The following is a 13,018-nucleotide window of genomic DNA, read 5'->3' on the forward strand; positions in this document are numbered from 1 at the left end:
ATAGCCCAGAAATCCAGCCATATCCTCGGCTGCATCAAAAGAATCTCCCTCTCTGCTCTAGTGAGACCCCACCAGTAATAGTAGTACTGTGTTTAGCTCTGGGGCCTCCAACATAAGAAGGAAGTGGGCCTGTTGGAGTGAGTCGAGAAGGAGGCCACAAAAAAGATCAGAAGGCTGGAGCGCGTCTTCTGTGAGGAAAGGCTGAAAGAGTTATGGTTGTCCAGCCTGGAGAAGAGAAGGCTCCAGGGAGACCTTATTGTGGTCTTTCGATACATAAAGGAGGCTTAAAAGAAAGATGGAGAGGTTTTTTTCTTGGTTGCTTTGTTGTTTTTTTTTTTTACCAGGGTCTGTAGTGACAGGACAGGGGACAATGGTTTTAAACTGAAAGATGTGGTTGAGATACGTATTTGATACTTCCTGGTTCGGAATGGGGAAATGTGACTACATTTCACATGTTTGTACCTGTAATCAACCACATAAACCACACGTAATTTCCTCAAGGTAGTGGTCTGGTAAGAGACATATGGCTTTTCATAATGTTACCATGAGTTAAAAGAACTGTTTTTCAGGGTCATGCAGATATGGTCATCAGTGCCATTTCTAATACAAAAGAAATAAAAGAACTGGTCTTCAAAGTAGGCTGTAGGAGGCATATTCACTTCAGAAATTGAAGATGCTTTGTTTTCAACCCCTCTAATTGTGAAACCTAAGTATCAAAAGGCTGCCCATGGTTTTTAAGGGACTGCAAGTATGTTATAGCTGCGTTACCAGTGATGCGGCTTACTGTTTATCCATGTATGTTTTTAATGGAGTAACAAGCATTCTTTCAATATTAGGTCAAGGTGGTCATGCATACCTTAAGGAGTGGCTGTGGTGGGCTGGACTTCTTTCAAGTAAGTATCAAAATATAATCTGCATTATGTAATTTAAGTAAATAACTATTCCACAGATGACAGCAGTGGTGACAAAACAGAAGTGAGATAGGGGTTCTGTAGTGTATGGTAATGCTAACTGTGATTTGGTGGGTTCAGCTCTTACAATTTTAATAGAACTTCTGTAACACCAGAAGTTCTTTCATTAACTGCCCTCTTTGGGCAGTGGAACTAAGGAGGCATTCGGTTTTCCTCTATCTCTTCACTAGCATATGCATTCTGGTTCTTACCTTAGTAGAGAAGTGCCTACATACACAGGATTTTTTAGAGGGAAGCATATTCTGGGATGATGTCGATTTTCTGAACTTTCATTTGTTCATTGCTTTAACTCTCAACTTACTCGTTGTGTTCAGGTAACTATGGCTTAGTGTATTCATTGCCCTGTATCCTGTTATTGCAGACGTCCCCATGTGGAAATTCATGAGTCATGTTGGCAGGCTGGGGAGCTACAATGTAGACACCAAAATAAAACACCTTCTAATTTGGCTGAATTAATTGTAATACCTGTTGTAGTCCCCCAGCCTTTTTTTTTTTCTTTTTAAATTAATGGCAGGGGTTGAGGGGTGTGTTCTGCTGGTACTGTTAGTTAAACACTATAATGAGCATGTTCCATTGTTCCCTGACTACATACTTGCATCTCCAAAACACTTGCACTCATTCCCAGGTGGGTTGTGTAAGACAGTCTAACACCTTTTTTTGATTGTCATTATTATCACTCCACAGTGGGAGCTGGCGAAGTAGCCAACTTTGCTGCCTATGCTTTTGCACCAGCTACATTAGTGACTCCTTTAGGAGCTCTCAGTGTTCTTGTAAGGTAAGAAACCCAAATGGAAAGCAGTGTGACTTCAGAGAGAGAAGTAAAATACTTATTTATTACTATGCTACTGAACTGTGCTGGAATAAATGTGTTTTGTTCTTAACAATAAACAAAGAGTGCTTAAAACCAGCAGGAGTAACTTTAGGTTTCTCCAAATGGGAAATGACTATGCTGTAAAAGGGTTCTAGGAATGCAGCTATGCCTCAATCTGTGAGAAGCTATCATCTTCTGTATTTCAAATCCATGTTGTGTACAACAGAGTAGTATTTTAATTCTGAAGCAGAATTAAGATTTTTGTCATTAAAAAATTATTTTTACAAGTGCTTAGATACATATTTTTTTTTTTTAGTAGGCAGCATAAAAGTAGATGTTCTGGGGAGAGATGCCAAATATTGGTGGGTAGTTCTGTCCATAGCAAGTATCTTGAGATAGGAAATCAACTGTAGGTATTCTTAATCTGCACATTGTATATGCAAGTGACCTGTATAGTCCAAGCAACCTCTAAGCTGATGAGCAAATGAATAAGAGATTACTAATTCCATGTTTGCTGGTGCATTTCATTTTCTTCTTAGTGCCATTCTGTCATCCTTCATTTTAAATGAAAAACTTAACCTACATGGAAAAATAGGGTGTTTGCTAAGTATACTGGGATCAACTGTGATGGTAATTCATGCTCCACAAGAAGAGGAAGTAGAAACCTTGAATGAAATGTCCCACAAACTAGGTGATCCAGGTAAGAGATGCTGGCTTGGTATGTACGCAGCCAATCATTTCTTTATTACAGCTTCATTACTGTTGCTTTCATGTTCCAGGGAGATAGCCCATGTTGTTCAAATGAAGCAGAGATTTGAATTCTGTGACATAATTCCATAAGGCGCTTTGTACGATGCCAGTGAAGTTGTCTGGCCTTGAGCAGAATGTCTTGATGTGAACCAGAGATGACAGTTTGAACAAATGCAGCAGCACAGTTGGATAAACACAACTTCTACACATTTTGATTGAAGTGTGTCAGTCTCTAAGGCCAAATTGAACTACCCTTAAAATGCTGTGGTGTCTGCTGAGAAGTGTAATCCTGGAGACTAGCTCCTATGTTTACATGAAAGATGAGGTGCTCACAGATACACATCTGCAAAATACTATATAAGCAAAGATGATTCCCATGTTAAACATGAGGAAATAAGCAGCACATAGATTTAAAAGCTGATCTTAAGGAATGACCTGATTATTGGAAAGCTGCCAGTGAACATAGCAGCCTGCCAAAATGTGCCTCCCTACAAAGCACTCAGACACAAGCCTGTACCCAGTGGCATCTACTCCTTGGTGAGGCTGTGTATGTAAGGCATTCAGCAATCTAATGCTGTTGTCATCTTGCTGACAGACAGCACGCCTGGGTTTGTCTCCTTTCAGCTAGCTCGCTTTAAATTGTTTTAACTTCGATGTTGGAGGAGTAATGAGAAACAACCTGGACGCTTCTGTTTAAGCTGAGCTCTTTGCATTGTTAATGAGTATTTTCTTGGTACCTCTAAGATGCTTTTGACAGTGTGCATAAATAACAAGACTTATTTTTTTCCCCCAAACCCAGGTTTTGTGGTCTTCGCAACTGTTGTTGTCATTGTGTCTTTAATTCTAATATTTGTGGTGGGACCTCGCCATGGACAGACCAACATTCTCGTGTACATAACAATTTGCTCTGTAATTGGAGCATTATCAGTCTCCTGTGTAAAAGGTTTGGGCATCGCTATAAAGGAACTCTTTGCAGGAAAACCAGTGCTGAACCATCCCTTGTTTTGGATTCTGCTGCTAAGCCTTATTGTGTGTGTGAGCACGCAGATCAACTATTTAAACAGGGCTCTGGATATATTCAACACTTCGATAGTGACTCCAATATATTATGTAATCTTTACAACATCTGTTTTAACTTGTTCTGCCATCCTTTTCAAGGAATGGCAACACATGGCGGCAGATGACATTATTGGCACCTTCAGTGGCTTCCTGACTATTATTGTGGGGATCTTTCTATTGCATGCCTTCAAAGATGTGAATTTCACCCTGGCAAATCTGCCCGTCTCTTTGAGGAAAGATGACAGAGCAGCAAATGGGACTTTGCTGAGCACATATGACTGCTTTAATCATGATGAAGAGAGTTCGGCCTGTCTAGGTGAAATGCAGTCCACTGAGAGCCTCTCAGCCAGGAGAAATGGAAGTCTGTCAGCCTTCTGAAAATAGCTACGTGTTACTTAAGAAGAGAACAATTCTGTAACTCTGGAATATTTTTTTTCTGCTGTGAAACGCCTGAGCTTGTCTGGAAAATCATGTACTTTTTAACAGTATGTGTAGACAATCGTTAATTTTTAAGTTTGATTAGTTTGGGTAAAGAACACAGGAGGGTTTTTATTTGCCTTATTTTTACTTTAAAAAAATACTAAAATGACCTCAGACCACAGTTGGATTTGTTGCTTAAGTTATGTGTAAATACTTTCATTTCATTCTTCTGTTCCAAGATGTATTGCACTAATGACAGTTTTATCAAAAATAAATTGCTTTATTTCTGCATTGGTGGTAAAAAGACTGCAGTGACCCTGGATCCTTTGTACTTATGCCCTGACTGAATACTGACTGCTAACACACTAAAAACAAGAGCTGCAGCAACTGCTCGTCCCAGTTGTAGAAGAAGAAAGGGAAAACTACAACCAAGCAACAATAATCCTTTGAAATACTGCTTCACTAAAGCTGTGTTCTCCACTTGCAGGATTTACATCTTACCAAAGCTCACCTTGCTCCTGACCAAATCAGAGTAACTGGCTGCTGGCAGCAACAAGAAGGCAGGAGCTTCTGCTCTGCTTAAGATAGATGAGGCTACGGTACCTCCTGAGAATTTATCCCTGTCCACCCCCAACCAAAAAAAAAACCCCAGAACTGCTCCCTCTTCTGTAAAAGAGGTGTGGTCCTGTCATAAAATCATAGAGTCAACTGGGGTGGAAGGGACAGTAGAGAGTATATAGTTCCAACCTGCCTGCCATGATTAGGGACACCTTCCACTAGGCTGGGTTGCTCAAAGCCTCATCCAGCCTAGACCTGAACACTGCCAGGGATGGGGCAGCCACAGCTTCTCTAGACAACCCCTTCTAGTGCTTCACCACCTCCACAGTGAAGAACTTCCTCCTTACATATATGACCTAAATCTCCCTTCTGTTAGTTCAAAGCCATTCCCCCCTTGTCCTATCACTACATGCCCTTGTAAGAAGGCCCTCTCCAGCTCTCTTTAGGTACTAGAAGGCTGCCAGAAGGTTGCCTTGGAGCCCTCTTCTCCAGGCAGAATAAGCAAGCCCAAGCTTTCCCTCTCTCTCTGTTGCGCCATGTGGCAATGGCTCTGTAGAGCTGCTCAGTCATTCTGATGTAATAGCTTGAACTCGCAGAAGTGCAGCTTTGTTTGCACAGTTACTGGCTGTGATACGTAAGTTTTTAAAAAAGGCCTAAAAATTGGAACATAATGTCCTTGCTTAAAAAAGGGGTGAGGCAGGTGGGTGGTAATTTAGGTTTGCAGAAGCAGAGAATAAAAATTGGTGATACAGTTTTTACAAGAACATTTCTACCATAGAATTTATTTGGGACAGACCTAACAAGTTACTGCTGTAAGTTGTCAGTTTAAGTGCTTACCTTTTATGAGTATAATTTGAGATTATTACCACGACAAAAAAACAGTTCCCACTGTGAGGCAAACTATGCCACCTTCCTTTGGTACATCTTGTACGTTCAGGAGGGATGAAGGTGTCAAACGAGAGAAAGGTTCTTTACATTTGGGTTGAAAAATGGGATTTTGAACTTTTACTTGATTTTTAAAGAAAGAACATCACAGCTGCTTACACAAAGAGCACGGTGACAGGGAGGAAAGCAAATGGCCAAGGAGTCACTGAACTCTGGGCTGCCGCTTCTGGTACCAAAATGAGAGCCTGTGCAAACAGCAGGTTGCAATTTCATACAGTGGAGTCTGTCACTTTATGTTGTAAGAGGCACTTTGGTCTCCAGTGCCACTCTTTTATAAGAAATAATTAAACATGAAAAACTGTACCTTTTAGGCACATTGCTACATTCTTCATTTTGGATAGAACAAGTTTTACCAGGTGAAGAGGGTTTAACTCCCTTCAAGTCTAACAATCCTGTTGGAAAAAAAAGTAACCTACCTTTGAAAAAAAGGAAACAAACTTCTCACAGGGCTAATGTCTGAATTCTCTTAAATTAATACTAACAGGAGAAAAGTAATCATAAGCTATGTATGAATGCTAGCAGTTTTAAGACATTAGAGGCCAATTCTCTTACTGCTGAAAGTGAACTGGTAAGAATTAGAACATGCTGTACTCACATCAGGATTAGTTATTTGCAGCTAGTTTTTAACTAAAAAGTCCAGCTTGATTAATTAACTATTTCTGCACCACAGTGCCAAGCCAAAGCCTCGGGTGCATGAGACATCCATAAGCCAGTGATGATAGCAACAAATTCAGAAAGTCGCTCATTGCCTTCATTGAGGCCTGAAGCACAGGGAACCATTTGGTTGACTACGAGTCTTGTAAGAACTACAAAAGATGTTTCTTACAGACAGCTGGCTGTTAAGCACCTTGTAAAAGGAATCCTGCAACAAGCCGGTGTAACAAAGCACAAGCATTTCCTACTTCTGCCTCCCCTCCACAGGGCAGCCTGGCGTGTGCTCGCCACAGTAGAGACAGCTCCAGAACAGCAGCTCTCAAGCACCAATGTCCTGGGGAAACCCGTGGTAGCAGAAGCTTACTTTCAGATTGCCTGGCAAATCCAGTTAATTTCTTTCCTCAAAACTCCATTCCCTGCCACCGCAGTACCTACATGTTCCTCATCTCCCACATACTCTGTCAGACATGTGTTTCCACCCGTTACTGGACTCGATTCTGTTCCAGTCAAACATGTGAAAAGAGCTGAGCAGAAGAAAAGAGGTGCTGTAACCTAACCTTGAACTAAGAAGAGTGAGAAAAACAGGTTCTCAAAGGGGTGCATTCTTGGTTTGACACTCTAGGTTAGAAACAAATAGCAGCTCCAGAAATCCATCTCCTGCATGAAATATGCAATTACTTGCCTGTGTCTGATCCAGGGTTGATCGTAACAGCTGATTGAAAAGCTCCTGTGCTAGGACCCAGCAGTAAGTAAGCAGGAGTTACAGCTTCTGGTTGAAGTGGTTGCTTTAAAATCCAACTTTTACAGCTGCAAAGTTTTACAAACGGTTTTACTGATGTAGTGTTTGCATAATACAGTAAGTGTAATTAAACAAATACTTCCCAGAAGTAAATCATGATTAACATCATCAGAGCTTACGTGCTGGGATAGATTACACCTGATCACTGTTGCCATGATTCTTGTAAACGAGAATTACTCACTGCTTGTAAACATGTGTTTTGGTACACAGGTACCTATCACCAACCAAAATACAAACTGAGTTAGAAGTCCTCATTAAGAAAAATTAAACAGTCCCCTTTCTAACTAATCCAAATATTGCCTGTTAAAAAGATCAGAATATTATCAGTCAGTGAAGTAACTGTGAAACCACCACCTTAATTAGCCTTCATTTCCAGAATGACTGATCTTGGAGAACAGCTTTGCAAAGAGGCAAAATAATCAACTGAAGATGAAAATTATTCACAAAGCACCAGTGGAGTTTGTCTGTTGTTTCTTTTTAATAAAGGCTAATTAAGCAATTAATGCTCCAATACAAACAATTAGGAATTGATTTCTACAGATTTTTTTCTACAGAACCCAGTTTCTTATCCTCCACAGCTATTTTTTTGATACCTTCGGGGGAAAACGATGCCAGTCCAGCCTAAAATGGCCACCTCGGTACAGGAATGCAAAGAGATTGCAAAAATCTTTTAGTCACAGGTTTTTAATCAAAGTGTATAAAATTTTAGTCTAGAAAAATAAGTATGGATTGTATACAGTTACTGTGCTTGGAGACTGGAGGGGACAGGGCACCACTCAGATGGCACAGGCGAACTGAAAAATGCAGACGAGAGATTTCCTTAAAACTGTTGGTGTGGGGTTTGTTTGTTGCTTTTCTTCCTCATACTTTTAGCCTAAAGAGGTGCAAAAAGTGTCGTTAGGTGGGAAGTCTAGTTGCTGGCGAGGGACTGATGAATAGGTGGCTGGAAGCAGCGCACGTGTTCCACGGGTGTGCTCTCTCCGTCACCGGACTTCAAATACTTGTCCAAAATAGCAATTATTTCATCATTCAGAATCTGGAACTTGCGAATTCTCTCAACCATTTTCTTCAAAGGCTGCAAATATCAAGAAAACACACACACGGGAATTAGCCTGGGACATAAAAAGCCGTAGCCACAAAAGCAGCGAGTGCTGTTACCTCACCTCTCCCAGCAGTGCTCTGAACGTCTCCCTTCCACTGCTAATCCAGTGAAAATCAAGGTGCGTTTTGGGTTTTGGCAGAGCTGCTTTTTGTAGAAAACAGGGCAATTTACAGCAGCCTTACCATAATCTAAATGCATGCATTTAAGATGGCAAGCAGTAAGAAAATCCCGTGTGTTCAGGATACCAGAATTCTCACCAACCAGTCTTCAAACTCCACTACTAATGCCTTAATCTTCTGTTCCTAAAAACCCCAGGGCCCTCATTTTCAGCATTTCATTCTAAAAAGTGTCTGCATTCTACTGGGATCTACATTCCACTGGGATCCACATTGTATCCCAGTACAAACAGCTCTGATTAATTGCTGTCTTTCTCACTGCAGCGAACACACAGCAGACATTTTCAACTCACCACATTCTTTATAACCTCGTCTTTGCCATCGTGCTTTTGGACTTTCAACAGGTGGTAGCAGAAATCCAATACATCAAAGCGACGCTGCTGTCCCAGAAGCACAATGATCATACAGCCAGCCCAGTGCAAACCATCTCCAAAGCACTGCCTGCAACAGGAAACGCCATGTAAACCACGTTTCACCTACACGTTCAGAAACATATCATAGACTCATAGATGGTTAGGGTTCAAGGCCAGGTTGGACGGGGCTTTAAGCAACCTGGTCCAGTGGAAGGTGCGCCTGCCCATGGCAGGGGAGTTGGAACTAGATGATCTTTTAAGGTCTCTTCCAACCCAAACCACTCTGTACTTCTATGATTCTATATAAGCTCAGTGGCCGTAGGAGTATGGGTACTATTGAAAGACACGTGCTAGGGCCTGTTTGCCACGGAATTGCTCATTATACACTGGCAATACTTAAACAGAGGGTTTTTTTCATTAAAGACACAATAATATCTGTGTTCATGGGTGATTATGAGCCACTCATAAGCCCCAGTGATGGCAGCACTTTCCCTTGCTTCTGCACTAAGCTCTTGCAGACAGACAAACAGCTCCATTCTAGGCCCCCTATCCAGTTCCAGGGAGGACAAGCAAAGCCCTGTTTGCCCGTAGGTGCAGTGCTGGCAGCTGATGGTACGTACTCCACAGTGAACTCGTGTGTTCCCACAGGGATGCAGTAGACGAACTGCATGGCACTCCAGAGGCGATGGAATTCCACACACTCGTCCACATGCATCACCCCGTTGCTGGGCAGTGGCCCACGCCAGATGGGATCATCCAGGAAGGAGCGGATCCTCGTGAGGATAACCTCAAACATGGACAGACCGCAGCAGAGGCGTTCTTTGGTCAGCAAGTCCCCTTCCCTTGCGATTGCTATTTGCTAAGGTGGAGAGAAAGAGAGTGCAAAATCCTGGTAAAAGCCACCTGACCACAAGACTACACTGAAAAGTCTTTGCAAGCAGACAGGCTTTAAAGTGAGTGACACCAACTGCAGTAATCCTGATCCTGGACTAGCCTCAGGGAAGTTTAAAGAATTCTTTGCCTGAATGGAGACAGAAAGCAAACCCAAAGAGTTGAGTGCTCTGCTGTTAGTATGGGCAGTAGCTGCTGCCTGTGCTCTCATGGCTGCTGCTGCTAGGGATGGAAAAGCTCCAAAAAGAGCACAAACAGGCTCAGACAAACTCCACAGGAGACAATGCCAGTGAGGGCTTGTCCCAGCTTGTGCTGCTGCAGTGAGCTCTCTCTGTACTGCAGCAGAACCTACTGAACTGCAGGATCTATGATGACAAAAGCAGCCTGAAACTCTTGAGTTTCTACTGTTCACATCTCCATTGCTTGTCAACTGCTACAGTTAGCAGGGAATTAATGTAACCTCCACCCCCACCAAGAGACAGGAAAATAGTGCTGAAGCTGCAAAGGCCATTCAAGAATGTTTTCTTTGGTGACTGTTTCCAGAAGAGCTCAACTCAATGACAGCTCATTCTCCAAGAGTTTCAAATCATCTGGCTGAAAGAGGAATAAACTGGTTTAAAAACATACGCACACATGCACAAGAAAACTGATTACTTTTGGTGGAATTTGCACCAGGACCTCCCAGGCTGGCCCTTACACTGAGCAGGGTATCGCACAGCAACATACATACAAATCAGCATTTTCCCCAAAACCTCCAGTGTCACCTCCACCCTGCTCTGAAATGTTTTAAACTTCTGAGCTTTAACGGCTTTACCTAATCCATGGATCTAGAAAAAACCCTGTTGTGTGAACAAGCTGGATGTGCAGGTTGAAGTCGACGTGTGAAGGGACAGGGTTTCTAGTGCTCAGAAATATACTGAATTGCTTTGGACACAAACGGGAGAGATTACCTGGGGTGTGCCTAGTCTTTCAATGAGAGGAACCAAATGTAGTGGAGCATATTTTGATTCCAGTCTCTTCATTTTAGCATCAAGTCTTTCACCCTCTGAAAAAAAATAAAATCAATAAATGGAGAGAGCACTGACAAATTTCAATTAAACAAGAAAATTCTTATTTTCACGCAATCTTTATTCAGTGCAGAAAAAAGCTGGGTATGTGACTTTTATGGGTAATTTCAGTTCTAAAAAGCTGGTTAACCTTCAATGTGCTTTTAGAAAATAGATACTTCAGATACTTTAGAAAAATAAATACTTCAGAAAGTTGCATTGCATGTGCAAACAGAAAGAAGGAATAACTAAATTCAAGAAAGAATATAAAGCTCTATTATGCTGCTGCTGCTAATATATTTGACTCCCACTTGTACTAATCCAACTAAATCGTCCTTATCACACATAAAATGCTTTACGGCTCTAGAAGGTGGGGTACAACAAGGGTGGAATCTTGTATATAGCAAGGCTTACAAAAAGCACTTGGCACCCCCTCGTCACTGGCAAGTAGGAAATGTTTTCTGGCAAATGGAAAAATGCTATTTACAATGACCTGGTTCATTTTATGCAGAGATGAAAGTAGCTAAGGTGAGCCTGGAAATGTTCTCAAAGACTTTTAGCTGATGGGATTTCTTTGAGTAGAACTAATCAGCTGCTCCAGCAGCGGGAAACATAGAGGAAAGGAGACAGAGCTCACTTTCTGATGATGAAGGATGAGGAAAGGAGATATAAAGGAAGCAATCCTGCAAACATTCACTACTGCACGTCCAGTTTAGTAAAAAAGCATGCAAAAGTCTACTGGGACCAGGGAGCACTTGTATTTATTTACTTACTTGCTGACTTCCTATACCCTGTATGATCAAGCCATATCCCCACAGAGGGGTGATATCACCCTGGGTATCCATCCCACTTTTCCCTTTCACAGCGTTCCTACTCTTCCTCTTGCAATATTTGCACTGAGACTTGCTAAGAGGCAGGTATTTTTCAGCCAGGCAGGCAGGCCTGAATGTGTTACCTCTGTCCTGTAATTAACAGTGCTGTTGTAAAAGATGGCTGGGGATGGTCACCAAAACCACAGCAGCAGGCAAGAAAAGCAGAAAGCATTACCCGAGGAAGGTGTTTTCACTTAGCCAATACCTTTGACGTGAACTCTGGGCAGTATATTTTGGAATGGCGCCGCATGCAATAGGTCACACACTTCCTCTAGGGACTGGAACAAAAAATAAACGAGAGGCGTTTAGGACCAAAGAATCCCCAAACCACACCAGATTCCCCAAGCGGGCTTCCAAAAGCGTATTGACACCACCAAAGGAACACCAGAGGGCAGCCAGCCTCCATCACCACTGCACAGAGCTGCTCCGAGCCCTCGCTCTCCTCATGGGATCACTCCCAAAGACAATTCGATTTCACCTGGTTACCTTGGATTCCCAAACAGACTCCAGCAGGTCTCCTCCCACCCTCAGCTGGCAGTTTGTAAAGGACAGGGTATTTATTAAAGACTAAAGCAGAATGAGTAATTTCGGTGTGAAAGCGGCAGACAGCTCCTGCGCAGACAAGCTGAGGGGAGAAGGAGATGACTCACCGCTTGGTTATTTTTACCAGTGCTATTCCCACAACCTGTTATCATGGTGGGAGCATCTCCCCACCAGGCGGGCTGAGACACACACAGCAGTGGTGAACCACCTCTCAGGAAGTACTGTACATACAGCTTTAGGGATGGGGAAAGGGAGACAGACATCTCCTGGTTCTTGGCTGCTCTATGTATGTGCAGAGAAAATGCAGAGATGACCAGAAGCAGGTACATGACTTTGCTGAGCCCCCCTCCTCGTTTTTGGAGCAGAGGTCCTGCTCATTTGTAATCCCACAGCACCAGTACTAGAAGAGATGTTCATCAGCCATACCCTTGGCAAGGCCAGGGTACCAGGGCTCGTATGCTTTTCCCGGGTCTAATTCCTTGATGTCAACGCCATGGAAATGGCTGTGCTAGGCAGTCAAGACCCATCCACTACAGAGCTACATTTTGCACTGGAGTAAAGTCTACTTTAATTATGACAGATGACCACAGTGGAAAAAATACTTAAATACATGACAGGACATTGAGGCACCACCGAGGGCAAAAACAAGAGGAAGGGCAACAGAAGTATCACCAAGGCAGCCTTCCCAAAGAAGGTACCTCCAATGCTGGTGTCACTTTGGTACACCTTCAGGCAATCCTCCCAGGAGGTAGTGAGGGCCCTCACCTGCCTATCCTCTCACCACATACCCTCTTAGCCTGAATCCAAAGTAATCCAGTTTCTCATTTAGCTTCAGCTATTCCATTACTGACTACGGGTTTGCTGCTTCTCACCTGTCCCTCCAATTACTCTCCACCATGAGAGAGGGGTCCTCTAACACCACGAGGAGGACTGTGAGGAACAGCACATCTTCATTACCTTATCTAACATCAACAGCTTTAGTACATACTGGAGAAAGAGTCTTACGTGGGGGTTTATTTCTGTACAACGGCAGGGCCCCCCCCCCCCCGCCGCGGGACAGGAGGAGGT

General features: G+C 42.8%; 2 protein-coding genes across 2 annotated transcripts; one reads left to right on the top strand and one right to left on the bottom strand.

Annotated features, from left to right (window-relative positions):
* Window positions 1-721: 721 nt before the first annotated feature.
* Window positions 722-4,286, top strand: LOC104412084 (magnesium transporter NIPA2-like). The gene is made up of 4 exons (XM_010022682.1): window positions 722-893; window positions 1,656-1,746; window positions 2,322-2,482; window positions 3,332-4,286. The coding sequence occupies exons 1-4, from the start codon at window positions 728-730 to the stop codon at window positions 3,967-3,969; spliced, it is 1,056 nt and encodes a 351-aa protein (XP_010020984.1). The 5' UTR covers window positions 722-727; the 3' UTR covers window positions 3,970-4,286.
* A 3,146-nt stretch (window positions 4,287-7,432) lies between these two features.
* On the bottom strand, window positions 7,433-12,102 carry LOC104412085 (cytoplasmic FMR1-interacting protein 1-like). The gene is made up of 6 exons (XM_010022683.1): window positions 12,058-12,102; window positions 11,613-11,685; window positions 10,440-10,534; window positions 9,219-9,457; window positions 8,539-8,686; window positions 7,433-8,042 (listed from the first exon to the last, which is right to left on the bottom strand). The coding sequence occupies exons 1-6, from the start codon at window positions 12,100-12,102 to the stop codon at window positions 7,878-7,880; spliced, it is 765 nt and encodes a 254-aa protein (XP_010020985.1). The 3' UTR covers window positions 7,433-7,877.
* Window positions 12,103-13,018: the final 916 nt, after the last annotated feature.

The sequence above is a fragment of the Nestor notabilis genome, unplaced genomic scaffold (genome assembly GCF_000696875.1).
Source record: "Nestor notabilis isolate BGI_N333 unplaced genomic scaffold, ASM69687v1 scaffold9449, whole genome shotgun sequence".
NCBI lineage: Eukaryota > Metazoa > Chordata > Aves > Psittaciformes > Psittacidae > Nestor > Nestor notabilis.